This window comes from Carcharodon carcharias, chromosome 4 (assembly GCF_017639515.1).
Source record: "Carcharodon carcharias isolate sCarCar2 chromosome 4, sCarCar2.pri, whole genome shotgun sequence".
Lineage (NCBI taxonomy): Eukaryota > Metazoa > Chordata > Chondrichthyes > Lamniformes > Lamnidae > Carcharodon > Carcharodon carcharias.
This window is the reverse complement of record NC_054470.1, coordinates 80,521,739-80,536,711: the sequence shown is the minus strand read 5'-3', so window position 1 is coordinate 80,536,711 and position 14,973 is coordinate 80,521,739. Positions and strand designations below refer to the sequence as shown.

Here is a 14,973-nt window from a genome sequence, read left to right as displayed (position 1 = left end):
TGTGCCTTTGAATTAATATAAAAAATAGTATAGCGATGAATTTTTGTTGCAGCTACATTCACAGTGGAATATGAATCACACCTTGTTGTGAACACATGAGGGATCAGAGAATTTGCACTGAAAGCCGGGACATCATGCAGCAGAGGGGTAATGCCACAGTCACAGCTAGAATTGTAAAGGCCCCTGCTCTCAGGATCAGTCTTTGTTATTTATTAAAGGCGCAAAAAAAATTTTTTTTTAGATGTCATTTAAGATCACACAGTCATTACCACCATTCCCACCAGAATATGCTGGTACATTTAACGTTGATCCCAGTACCGCTCTTGTGCCACCTTATTTTCGCTGGTGTAAAATACTTTTTTACATCTGACGCAGCTGGTAATGAAAATTTGCAGACAATTGGGTCGTTGTAAGCTTAATAGCTTGTTAATGATTTCAAAATGGTGGACAGGCTGCCAATTTTAGTGCCCATGCATTATCCGTATTATCTAAGACTGGCGTGATGACATTAGGTTGCTAATCCGATGTCATCAGTCTGAATTTTCCTTCTTGTGGGGTAGGGGGTTGCTGAGGGGCAGCACGCACAATTTGGAAGTGTAAAATCCAGCCCTTGGCCTTCATAGTGGTGGGTCATTTAATCACTGAGCTGTAAGACACTTTTATCAAAATAAATCTACTCTTTTGTTTATATTAATGAGATGATGTCATTACAAAAAACAAAAATGAATAGATTCTTACAATAATTTAAAACATGAATGTGCTGTAGCTTTCAATTTCTTCTTTCCATAGTTAATCCCTTACCAATATGCTTACTGTACCATGACTTCCAATACAACTGCTTAAATCATTCAGCTCTTATTCATAGAGAACATAGATGAAACACCATCCTTTATAGTGACCCTCCAAACAAGATAGATTTTCAGAGACCTCCAAGAACCTCAATGTAATAGAATAGCCTACTCTATTTGTTGATAGGTTTGTGTTATAAGCTTTGTTTTTGACAAAAGGTTTTCAAAGTAGTGGTTTAACTTTGTTCCCATTTGTGTTTACTGTGATGAATGATAGCACAAGTGCTTTGTGCTGTGATGTGATAGAAGGCTACTGTGATATTTTCCCCTTAATGCATTACTGAATTGCCATCAATATACTGCCACATACATTAGACTAGTACAGGGTTCAAATTTTGTTGAGTTTATTTATCTAATTTTTGCAATCTCCATGAAAAATAACCCGACTGCAACAAAACCTGTCAAGAAAATTAATGAAAGTATTATTTTATTGGATGTAATTTTCTATTAAATATGACTAGTTGGCACAAAACCCATGCTGCAGAATTAAAGTTTGAAAACATGTAGTGGATGTTATATTTTACAGGCAATTTCCTTTTGTTTGAGTAACATATGAGTAAATGTAGAACTGCCAGATGCAATCATCCATCCAATTTACTAATGATGTAAGGTATTTGTAACTTGGTATTTATGTGTGTGATGAAGATGGCAGCACAATAGATGGAATATTCTTTAACATTTTGAATAAACAAAGACAAATAATAGTTTTTGGATTACAAAGCTATTTGAACTTAATTGGATAAGTTTAAAGGTGTAAGTTTAAAGGTTTTCAAGACTACTTAAAGTATTTTCAAAAGGAGCAATATAGTTTGTCAAAAATCTGTTCACCACATGGTGACCTATAAATAACAAATAATCTGATTTATGATTGAGCACATGGGCTGTTGGTACACAACTCAGATACTTCTGTATGTGCTAATGACATAAGTAAATTTCAAGAAGGGGTATAATGCATTGTGGGGCACCTAACCTTGTGTGGAGTTGATTCATCAGTTTTTTATTGGTTTGAGCCAGGACCTATCAAGACTTGAATTCACATCCAAACCTTTATGACAGAGAACATGTTCTATTTATTGAATTTTAGATGTGCTTTAAATTCAGCTCCTTTCAGATCTTCAGAGTGAACCCAAATTAACAGTCTCCACAGAAAGTGGCTTTCAGTGACAGTCCTGTGAGAGCATCCAGGGCACTCCTATGGAAATGCACAAATCCCATGCTCTGAAACACCGCCTAAATCTGAAGCATTTATCTTCTTAATCTAAACATGACAAATACAAAGTACTGTCTGCAAAAGTGTATTCTTTGACTGTGATACTTACATATGGTTGAGGTTGACTCATGTTTTTAAGTTTTGTGGAGTCCATATCCCTTGTCTTCTGCTTTATTATCTATAAATCCATACTTTTTCAGAAATGTCACTGCTATACTTCTCAACTGTGCTTTGGTCTTGGGAAAATTGAAGTAATAAACTATGAAACCTTTTAAGCTGTTGCTGCAAATTGGAACGGAAATTATTAAAGTTACCGGAAAAAGATCAATTCGATTGCAAGTTTTTTTCTTTGAGGAACTTGAGATTACAATTTACCTGTGGGTAAATCCAAGAAATCAAGTAATAACTCTGGTTAAATATCTGTTTTATAGAATAGGTTATAAAGGAAACAAACATTTATCATGTTAGCCCATTTGCAGATGCATTTACATTGTCTAAAGCATTTTTTTTGTAAACCTCAGCATTCCAGGTCTGACTGTATTCAGCTTGTTGTTAAAAAATGTGACTTCAAGTTTTACCATTAAGAATATTTTATTTTTCTACATTTGCCTGATTGATCTTTTTCTTTGTTTGTCTTTCTCCGTCTGGCTGCTCCAGGGGCTATGGCTAACCATCTAATAACCAATGCTCTTCTTCGTCCTCATGGCACTAACAATCCCTATAACACATTGCTTGGGGAATCAGCAGTCTATAACAACCCCTCAGTCAGCATGTACAACACACAAGGTGTGCTACTCTGAATATTTCACTAAGCTATAATGGCGATACCCCATCTCTGGTCTCTGGAGGCTGTATTCCAAAAAACAAGTTTGATGTAAAATAAAACACAATAAAATTTTGAAAATTTCAGTTTAATCCCTCTATTTCACAGTGACCAATGATCATCAGTTGCTGCAAGGATTAACTTTTCACCAATTTTTGATCCATCTGTTTTGGGTGGAGGATTAATTTGTTTCTTGCTTTGAAGCTTAAAAAGCTGTCTCTCACCAGTTTACCAATATACAGTCAAACCTCATTTTAGGACACAACTGTCTTAAATTTATTGCCAGCTCTTGATTGAAGCTGCGTGTAATATTCAGTAACTAGAGTTTTTAGAATGTTCCACTAGTTGTGGTAAGGAGGCTTGACTGCATATATTGTTACGCATTTAACATTTTCTTTAGAGTCATAGAGTTTTACAGCATGGAAAGAGGCCCTTCAGCCTATTGTGGCCCCACCAGTCATCAAGCCCCTATCTACTCTAATCCCATTTTCCAGCACTTGGCCCGTAGCCTTGTATGCTATGGCATTTCAAGTATTCATTAAAATACTTCTTAACTATTGTGAGGGTTCCTGCCTCTACCACCCTTCCAAGCAATGAGTTCCACATAGCCCTCACCCTCTGGGTGAAAATTCTTTTCCTCAAATTCCCTATAAACCTCCTGCCCCTTACCTTAAATCTATGCCCTGGTTATCACCCCTCCGCGAAGGGGAAAAGTTTCTTCCTATCTACCCATCTATGCCACTCATAATTTTGTAGCCCTCAATCAGGTCTCCCCTTAGCCTTCTCTGCTCTAAGGAAAATAACCCCAGCCTACCTAATCTCTCTTCATAGCTAACGCTCCAGCCCACACAGCATCCTGGTGAATCTCCTCTACACCCTCTCCAGTGCAATCACATCCTTCCTATAGCATGGCAACCAGAACTGCACACAGTGCTCCAGATGTGGCCTAACTAACCCTTTATACAGGTCCATCATAACCTCCCTGCTTATGTATTCAGTGCTTCGACTAATAAAGGCAAGTATCCCATATGCTACCTTATCTACCTGTCCTGCTGCCTTCAAGGACCAATGGACATGTACACCAAGGTCCCTCTGATCCTCTGTACTTCCTAGGGTCCTACCATTCATTGTGTACTCCCTTGCCTTGTTAGTCCTCCCAAAATGCATCACCTCACATTCTCACTTTCTACAAGTGTCTTTTGAACTTCTATCCAAATTAGTTTTGGATGTAAGCTGAGGAAGCCAGTGGAAAACATGTCCTTTTGTAAAGTAGCTGCCTTTCTGATCATCTGGCTTGAACATATCTGGAGGAAAGGTCCTGAAAACTACTAATGAAATGTCTAACAATATGTATGGTAACATTGGTGTGATGGGACGAAAGTATTAGACTTTAGATAGCTACAAATTTAGATAGTTATTCAGTACAGCCTCTATAGGCCAATCAAAGGGGTCTTATATTTTACAACCCTTTCACCAGTACAGGTATCAATTTAAACATCAATCTCAATCTACCTTTCCAATATGTTGCAATGTTCTATGTAAATATCAACAAAACTATATGTAAACAACGCTGTGTCAGTTGATAGCTGACTTGATTACAATGAGCCGGTGAAAGGGTTGCTGTCTTTTTGAAACGGTTATTCAAAATATATATAGGTGGTTCTGAAGTGAATAGTACAAACACACTGTTGTCATTTAAATTGTGCAATTGTTTCCAGCTTAAAAGCATTTAAATTAATCATTTATTATGTGTAGTGAAGATAGGATTTGTTAGATATTTTCTGCATACCATCAATCTATTTGCTTTTATTCATGTTTCTTCTGCTGTCGCTGTATGCTTACTTGTGTTTTTTCTTTCCTTTTCTTCATGCTGTCCTTTAGAGCCCTACAGAGAGACAAGTATGGGAGTAAAACTAAACATTGCCTATCAAATGTAATTTTTTTAGTTACCATTCTCTTCCAGCCAAATCTAGGCGATAACTGTGGTATAACACTAGTTGATCATGAAGATTTTTTGAAACTGAAGACATGTTTATAGATATATTTTAGTTAGCATTCTCATTCAGCTTTGTATCCAAACTTATTCAGTTGAATTCCAGTAAGTTTGAATAAATCTAATTAGGAAGCTTTAGCGTGAGGATACTCTATTCTACAGTATTGTTCCTCGTCCCTTTTTACCCCCAAATATCTGTTTATTTTTGATTGGGTTCAAGTAGTCTGACTTCCATTCTCAATGGATTGTTTCATGACCAGAAAAGGTACTTTCTACAAAGGGGATATACAGAGTGGTTGAGACTTCAAATGACTCAGTGAATGAAAAAACGATTTTAATTACTTTGCCTGCAAGTGTTTTTGCCTTAACCTTTGATACTGATTGGAAACTATATGAAAATATCCACTGTGTGCCCAGGCACATCCATACTTAAAATGAAGATTTGACACACAAATGGTAAGCACCGAAATGTTCAGAATTACAGTGCATCAGCATTGAATATTCAAAGATTCCACTCAACTTTTTTTCCTGAGAAATGTGGACATTATACACGCATACTTCAGTCTTTGGTGGACCCAAGTTGAATTTGAGCATCAGGTTATTGAAATGAGAAATTGCCCATCTATCCATGATGAGAATATGCGTTAGAATGACCTGGTGCACATGGTATTTATTGAATTTTAATTAATCACATGGATCTCTGTGCTTAGTGCACATGAATTCGGGTGGTCCATCGAGGTGGTTAAGCCTTCGGAAATGCATCTGTGACTAGGGGAAGAGGGGGAAAATTTGGCCTTTCAAATTGTGTAAAAGTACCTGTATACTGGATAAATAAATGTTTTCATTTAGGAAATTAACCAGATAATATTTATCTATCTAGATTGGTTAACTCCATCACATTGATCAAGGGTGTGAAATACATTTTGAAGGAGTCCCACTACAACCCTTTACAGTCTAATGAGAGCAGCAACCTTGAGCAGAAACTGCTTTCTTGAGAAAAAAAATTGTTTCTTTTCATTTGAATTTGAAAATGCTTTTTCTCCAACTGTACTAACTGGAACCATTTTGTGTACATTATTACTTTCAAACGGAGGGTCTTGCTGTTGATTGAGGATTTCATCTTTGTCAGTCAGCTCTGTTTGTAATTATGTATATACATGCACCATTGTGCTTCTTAATTTGTCTGTGGCTTATGTGTCCAGTTAGATGTGCAACAATTTTTTGAAATCTAAGTAATCAATGTAATCAATTAAATCAATAATAATTATTTTCCAAGTTTTTGCATTCAAAGAAAAGCTTCTTTATTTTGCAAAAATCATGCAGTGCACATGCTTTACTGGTTACCATTTCTAATTAATACATTTCTAAAGTGAAGTCATAGCAAATATGAATTTGAATTTCTCTTTCAATACATAATTCTATATAATATCCACGTCCATCCTGCATCTTCTTCTTGCTCTGAATTAATATCCTTAAACTTGATACTGTAGTGAAGGAAGCTTTCAATTGATCTTTAGCCTCAATTAATTCAACCTTTTGATATGTTTTGAAACATGTATTCAGTTATGTCAACTCAAAATTTCCTATTTATTCAAAAGCTGCATATCACACCTTTCAGTTTGATCCTTTTATAGTCCATCACTTAATTGTGTAACCTATGATTTCAGTGATGAATACTGCAGCTCACTGCCAAAAGCTTTCTTTTTATTCTTTCACAGGATGTGGGCATCGCTGCTAGGCTAGCATTTATCGCCCATCCTTAATTGCTCTTGAGAAGTTGGTGGTGGTGAGCCACGTTGTTGAATTGCTGTAGTCCATGTGGTGCAGGTACACCCATAGTGTTGTTAGGGAACCCATAGTGTTGTTAGGGAGTGAGTTCCAGGATTTTGACCCAGCGGCGCGGAAACAGGGATATAGTTCTAAGTCAGCATGGTGTATGGCTTGGAGGGGAACTTGCAGGTGGTGGGTGCTATCATGGATCTGCTGCCCTTGTCCACTTCTAACTGGTAGAGGTTGCAGGTTTGGAAGCTGTTGTCGAAGGATAGCAGAAGATTGTTGAATACGTATACATGATGCATTGATATTTGAATTGATAATTATTGGGGTTTATCTCAAAGTCCCAGGCTGATCATGGGATTTTGATACCTCAGTCCCTCAAACAACACAGTGGCAAAGACATATTGTTAATATACTTTATATCATTAAATTTGCCTGTTGGATTCAATGAAAAGGATTTCCCTTTGTTGATTACTGTAGAAACAAGTGTAGGCCATTCAATCCCTTGAGCCTTCTTCACCATTCAGTTAGAAAATGGTTGATCTGTACCTAAACTCCATTTTACCCATCTTAGCTCCCTATTTACCTCAACCCAATAAAAGTCCATAAATATCAGTTTTGAACAACAACTTGTATTTTATAGCATTTTTAACAACATAAAGAATATCAAAGTACCTCAGGAGTGTTCTAAAGCAAAGTTGACAACCAGTCATATAAGGAAATATCAGCACAGATGCTTGGTCAAGAAGGTAGGTTAAAATGACTGTCTTGAAGGAGGAAAGTGAAGTAGTTAGGCTGAGAGGTTTAGGGAGGGAAATCCAGAATTTAGGGCCTTGACATAATGATGCATTAATTAAAATTTGGGACGTACTAGAGGTCAGAATTAGAGGAGTGCAGATATCTCAGAGGGTTGTAGGGCTGGAGGAGATTCCAGAGAAAGGGAGGGGTGGGGCCATGGAGGGATTTAAAAATAAGGTTAAAAATTTTAAAACGAAGGCGTTGCTTAACCAGTGTCAGCGAGCACAGAATGATGGGTGAAGGGGACTTGGCAAGTTAGGACATGGCAGCTGGATTTTGGATGACCTCAAGTTTGCAGAGAATGAAAGCTCCGATTAACTCAGCACCCACAGCCTTCTAGGGAAAGAATTCAAAATTTCTACTATGCCTTGCATGAAAAAATGTTTCCTGATTTAACTAGGATTTGGTGATTATGCTCCTTTTCTCTTGATTCCCCCCAAAGTAAGTACATTCTCTATAAATTTATTTTTCCAAAATATCTTCATACTCCCCAGCATGTCATGGAGTTTCTCTTTCCTGAATATCATAAACAATGCTGTGAAAATGGTATATTGTTTTATATTGCACTTTTTGGCCTTGTGTTTATATTTAATTAATTTATTAGAGGTTATATTGATTCCTGAACCGTTTGAAATGATTGTTGCACTATTAATATGAAAGTTTTAGCATACCTAGCCTGTTACCCAAGATGCAGTGATCTCCCTTTCATTCCCAGAAGTAGCCAATAATTATAGTCATGGCTAATGAGATTCCTTTGTCTTATCTTTCAGAGGTGTTGCTGAACAATGCCAGGGATACAAGTGTCATGGATACTCTACCACTGAATGGTAACCATGGCAACAGCTACAGTATTGCCAGTGGAGAATACCTGAGTGATTGTGTGCAAATTATTGACCGTGGGTACAACCACAATGAAACAGCTTTAGAGAAAAAGATCCTGAAAGAACTCACTTCCAACTACATCCCTTCATACCTGAATAACCACGAGCGCTCCAATGAACAGAACAGGAACCTCATGAACAAACTAGTGAACAACATTGGAAACAGCAGTGAGGACGATGCAATTGTTCTTGATGATGTAACTTCATTTCACCATGAAGAAAGCTTAGGACTGGAACTCATTAGAGAAGAGTCGGATGCCCCTTTGTTGCCACAAAGGGCGCATTCAGTAGAAAACCATCAGGCCCATCAGTATCCCAACAGAAGACGGATCCCTCAAGATCAAAGTGAGAGCTTTTTTCCTTTGCTAACCAATGAGCACACAGAAGAACTGCAGTCACCCAACAGGGATTCTCTCTATACCAGCATGCCTGCTTTGGCAGATGTGCCCATGACAGACGGTAGTGCCCCTCAGACCCAAAGCGTTCCTCCACCAACTAAAAGTAATGATGGTGACGATGTGTATTATAAAAGTATGCCGAATCTGGGCTCCAGGAATCATGAACAGCAGCTTCACACTTACTACCAGCTAGGACGTGGAAGCAGTGATGGATTTATAGTACCTCCCAATAAAGAAGGCTCCTCACCTGAAGGAAATTCAAAAGGACCATCACACTTGGTCACTAGTCTATAGGGGCAAAGACTAACCCTGGATAGCTTGTTCTGATTTACCAGGAGCAAGTGAAACGATGTGTGTATGCTTGAATCTAAATGCTGTTGACAAACTGCTGAACTACTTTGAGAAGTTTTTATTCAGACCAACCTAGCAAGGCACTGCGTGGGAAGCAGCTGATAAGGAAATAGTCTGTTTTAAGGCAAAAAAATAAAATATTACTGAACTGATTGAGAGGGTTGGACATGTATATTGAAATGACATTCAGTTTTGCTCCCTTCAATAATGCTAAATTTTTAGCCTTTTTTCTCTAGTCTCTATTTTCTCGAGGACTTCTAACTGAGGCTTGGTGTAGGTCAGTGCCAGCCGTACTGGTGCAAGGGTATGGATTGCTTTCTTTTTTTCTTGTTTTTATTACCACTGTATATCAGTCGTGGCGCGCTCTCACAACTTAGATGAGTTGCAGTTTATCCAGCTGCAGAATTCCTACAATCTAAAGGAAACCTCTCCAATCTCCAAGAAAGGGAACTATTCAAATTATATGCTAGACACATATTTTGTTTTGCTGTAATAATTCTGATTATAAAACTAATGACAAAAGAATTTTGAACTGTTTCTATGTACAGACACTCAGCATTGCACATATATTGTAGTATGCTTTTTTCCTCCAAACTTATGTCCCTGTTGATGTAGTGAACAAGACAGTTTTTGTTGTGCTGGTCTTGCAAGTTTTGTCTTGCCAGTAGGAGCAGTGTTTTTTCCATAAATCTTTCTGTTGGGCTTTTTTTCCCTGACAGTTCCTCTGAGGACCACAGTTTATAAAGCTCATTTTATAGTGAGGTGATCACAAATACTAAGAAAAAAGAAGTTTTTTAAAAAACTGTTTTAGGTTTTTCTCACTGTGTATTTTGAAGTAAAGTCATGTTTTTTGCCAGCAAAAAAAAATTAAAAATTAGGATTTACAGCAGGTACATTTTTGTTTACAATGCACTATGTTATTCATAAATGTGATCAGCAATGAAAGTCCACAAAGGGAGCTAGGCACTCTTCTAGACACCAAGGAGTCTTGGTAGAAAATAGTGGAACTCATGCATGTGAAAAAATAAAACGTAGAAACATTTTTGTGTTAAATCTAGTCAAAGCACTAGGCACTTGTACCGTGGTGGTAAAAAATATTGACTTATTAAAATGAAAGTTATTTTGAAGTGAAAAAAGATGAACTCTCGATCTTTTCTTCTTTCCTTCCCTCACAGGAAATTTATTTATTTGACATTAATTAGTTGATGTAGGCATCCCTTTAGTAATGCTCATAGCAGCACAATTTGTCATTCCTTTTTTTTAATTTATGATCCATTTTGTATGGTTTCCAAGTTGAATGACATCATTACTAATATTTGTTGTAAAAGTGAATCTTGTTTGCCAACAAATAAATGACTGATTACAGATTTACAAAATCTGAGTTGGCTTAAGGTGATTTTTGTTTCTTCATAATGATTGATATGAGCTGTGCCCGTACATTTGCCCAACTAATCTGTTGTCACTTAACTTCTTTTGAATTGCTCACAATGTTTTATTATGAATTGTTTGGATCCTTTATGCATTACCATTTACACTTGAGAAAGGCAAGGATGCAACTTTACAGATTTACCCATCTATACAGTCTAATTGACATGGTTGCTAAAAATGGTTTCACTTTCTGCTTTGCAGTTTACTATCTATATTAAACCATAATTTTCTCTGTGGGCATTACTGTTGCTACCTTCTGTTTATATAACTTTCCATATTAACCCATGTACCCCACTTACAAATTCCAAACCTTATTTTTAAAACACCATGGGCTGAATTTTTCCGTTGGCGAGAAGGGGGCGGGACCCACTCGCCAACGCAAAAATGATGTCGGGGGAACCCCTGACGTCATCTCTCCCCATTTAAATCTTCAGGAAGGCGGGGTCACAGCAAAATCAGCTGTCCGTGAACCGACCTGTCAATGGCCAATTGAGGCCATTGACAAAATAATTAAAACAATTAAAGTACCTGCCCGTCCAACCTTAAGGTTGGTGGGCAGGCCAGGAGCCCTGGCGAGCTTCTGAAAAAACATGAAACCTCATCCATGTCGGTTTTTAAAAAGCTTATTAAAGTTTTTGTGCACTTTATTAACATGTCCCATCTTGTGTGACATTGTCACATGAGGGGATATGTTATTGTTTTTTTGATTTTTCTATTTTTAAATTTTGAAAACCTTTCAGTGATCTCCCTGTGGCACCACTTAGCATCAGGGAGATGTGCGCTCATTCGCACATGCACAAAAGAGCGCACTCTTGCATTTGGGGAATCCCCCCTCCACCCGCACAGGAAGCACATAGCGTTTCCCGGCGGACATCACACTGGGCGGGCCTTAATAGGCATGCCCGCACAAAATGGCAGCGCGACCCATTTTGGCGCCAGCGATAAGCTTTCCGCCCACTGCCGAGTCGGTCTGGCCCGCTACTCCCGTCAAGGGCAAAATTCAGCCCCATGTGTTTTCCAGTTTTTCTTTCCTGACTGTTGCCCTCCAGAAACAGCAATTCCAGCAGCAGGCAAATTTGATAACAATTGCCTTTTTCATAGAATTACATAGAATATACAGCACAGAAAAGGGCCACTTAGCTTAACTGGTCCATTCCAGTGTTAGCCTCCTCCCATCCCAATTCATCAAATCCATAATGCAGGTATTGTATTGCACATTTGGTCATTTTTTTGTACAAAAGGAAAATACTGCAGATGGTGGAAATCTGAAATGGAAACAGAAAATGCTGCAAGTAGCCAGCAAGTCTGGTGTCATCTTTGGAGACAGGAAATGTTAATGTTTCAGGTCAATGACCTTTCATCAGAACTGGGAAAAGTTAGATATGTAATAGGTTTTAAGCGAGTGAAAGGAGAAAAGGTGGCAAAATGAACAAAGGGTGAAGGCAGGAGACATTAAATGACAGAAGTGTTCATGGTCCAAGTCCAAAGGAAATGGTAATGGGATAAGTAAAGAAACAGTGATGACTCAAGTCGAAATGTGAATGGGAGAATCATGAACAGCTGTCTTTTGAAAGAGAGAAAAAACAAAACCAGTAAAACTGGGGCAGAGGTTACTATCTCAATTGTTGAATTCAGTGTTGAGTCCAGAAGGCTGCAAAAATGCCCAACTGAAACATGGGGCAGAATGTTGCCCTTGGCATGAGGGATTGGCGGGGTCAGTCAGAAGCCGACAGGTGCCCACGATTGGCAGCGCTCCGCGATTTTACACAGTGGGCCAATTAAGGCCCGCCCAGCATGATACGCAAGCAGCAGTGCTGAGCACTGCCTGTGCGGGCGGGGGGACGAGATCAAGCAGGCCTAGTACACAGTTTGCGCATGCACGCAAAAGAGCACTACATAATCTCCGTGAGGCACAAAGCTGCCTCAGCGAGACGAAGAATGTATTGAAAAAACTAATAAACAACAAAAAATTAAAGAAACATGTCCCTTCATGTTACTCTGCCACATAAACAGCGGCAAATTTTTAATTAAAAATTAAATTTTTTATTTCATTTGTATTTGATTTTGGAAACCTCATCCCGCCTGTGGATGAAGTTTCCAAAAAAATGCAAAGGCCTCTTGGCCTTTTTGCCTACCTGTCATCCATTAGGTTGAGCGGGCAGTGAAAAATTCAGCACAATTGTTAACTTAATAGGCCTTTTAATTGTTGGCAAACACGCTGCCAACTACGGAGCATGCCTGCCGACTGAACTATCGCTACAGTGCGTGTTGATGTCGGCACACTCAGCCGACGTCAATATACTTTATTTCACACTCCAGCATGTTGGGCGCACGCCTGCATGCCGAGTGAAAAATCCTGCCCATGAGCTATTGTTCCTTGAGCTACATTGAGTGCCATTGGAACAGTGCAAGAGGCTGACAACATAGCTGTCAGACTAGGAGCAAAATGGAGAATTAAAATGACAGGCAGCTGGAAACTCGGGCTCATGCTTGCAAATTGAAGAGAGGTGATCTGCAAAGGAGTCAGCCAATCTTTTCTCGTCTCCCCAGGAGATCGTATTGTGAGCAGTGAATACAGTGTATTAAATTAGAAGAAGTAGTACAAATAAATCACTGTTTCATCTGGTAAAAATTTGTGTGGAATTGGACAGTTAGGAGATTGGAGGTAAAAAGGCAAGTATTGCATTTCCTGTACTTACATGGAAAGGTGCCAAAACGTAAGAAAGCGTTTTGAGGGTGAAGAGTGGTCCAGGATATCCCAGAGTGAATGGTCCCTTCAGCATGCTGAAAGAGGAGGGGAAGATGTGTTTGGTTGTAGCATCACTCTGGAGGTGGTGAAAATGGGAGTGGATGACCCCTTGAATACAGAGGCTGGTAGGGTGGAAGGTGAGGACAAAGAGAAACCCTACCATGGTTCTGGGAGGAAAGGGAAGGAGTGAGAGCAGAGGTTTCCTGCACCCCTCAATTCCACTTCCTACGGCACCTTTCCATGCAACATTGTCCCGTTCACCATCCAAGGCCTCAAACATCCTTCTTGATGAAACGGTGATTTACTTGTAACTGGTTCAATTCAGCATACAATATTTGCTGCTTATTATGCAAACTCCTCTAAGTTGGGGAGACCAAATGCAGGTTGGGTGACACCTTTGCAGAACACCTCCATTCAGTCCACAAGCAACAAGAACATAGGAGTAGGCCATTCAGCCCCTCGAGCCCATTCTGCCATTCAATATGATCATGGCTGATCATCCACTTTAATGCCTTTTTCCACACTATCCCCATATCCCTTTGTGTCGTCAGTATTTAGGAATCTGTCAATCTCCACTTTAAACATGCTCAATGACTGAGTCACTTGTCATTTTAATTTTCCACCTTGCCCCCATTCTGACTTATCTGGCCTTGGATTCCTGCACTGTTCCAATGAAGCTCTACATCAGCTTGAGGACTAGCACCTCGCCTTTTAATTAGGCACTTTACAGCCTTCTGGACTCAACATTGAGATCAACAATTTCAGTAGCTTCTGCTCTTTCTTTGTTTCTTTTTCTTTTTGGTTTGATTTATTGTCTTATTTTTCACCTTCCTTGGCTTTCAGACAGCAGCCGTCCATCATTCTGCCATGCACACCTGTAGACATATCTTTTGTTTCATTACTTGTCCTATTACCACATAATTTGGCCTTGCATCGTGAATCCTTTTTTTCAAATTTAATCTCTCCTGCTTTCCACACGATCACAGATTCTTCCTACTCTCCCCACTTTCATTTACTTAAATTCTATTTCATTTTTAATTTTTCCCAGTTCTGATGAAAGATCATCAACCTAAATGTTTTTCTCTCTCCACAGATGTTGGCTGACCTGCTGAGTATTTCCAGCATTTGCTATAGTTATCTTTTAATTCTGATTTTAACAACCCAAGAGCCTGTGTAGCTGTGTCAGCTGCAGCAGTGAGATTAAAGGAGAAGTGTCTTGTATTTAGAGGCATCTTTCACAACCTCAGCACTTCCAAAAGTGCCTTTGAAGTGTAGTGACTTGTGTTGTAGGAAATACAACAACCATTTTGCAAAGAACAATGTCACACAATAAATACTGTCTGGGACTCCAGCGAGATCTTCTCTGCTCTTCAGCATAGTGCCATGAGATCTTTTACATCCATCTATGAGGGCAGATTGGGCCTCATTTTAGCTTTACTGAAAATCACCACCTCTAACAATGCAACACTCTCTTGGCATTGAGCTTGATTGTCAGCCTGAAACCAAGTTTCATTGTTCTTTGAAAATTGATATTTTATTTGTTCAATATACATATTTCTTTTAGAATTTTACAGTCTTGTTAGTGACGTTTGTAGTGTCCCTGGTTTTTCACAAGAAAGGAATGTGACATGAGCAACCAAACCTGTAAGACCAGACAGATGAAATGAGGACCCCAAGACTAAAATAAACTATCAACAGACTGATCAATACCTTCACCT

At 38.8% G+C, this 14,973-nt stretch overlaps 1 protein-coding gene across 2 annotated transcripts in view; it reads left to right on the top strand.

The window, feature by feature from the left end:
* The window catches only part of adgrl3.1 (adhesion G protein-coupled receptor L3.1), a 928,790-nt gene extending 918,338 nt beyond the window's left edge, over positions 1-10,452 (top strand). For both annotated transcript variants that reach the window (XM_041185670.1, XM_041185669.1), the window contains one exon: positions 8,219-10,452. In XM_041185670.1, the coding sequence (XP_041041604.1) occupies positions 8,219-9,021 (803 nt within the window). In that variant the 3' untranslated portion in view covers positions 9,022-10,452. The remainder of the gene's footprint in view (positions 1-8,218) is intronic.
* The last annotated feature ends 4,521 nt before the right edge of the window (positions 10,453-14,973 follow it).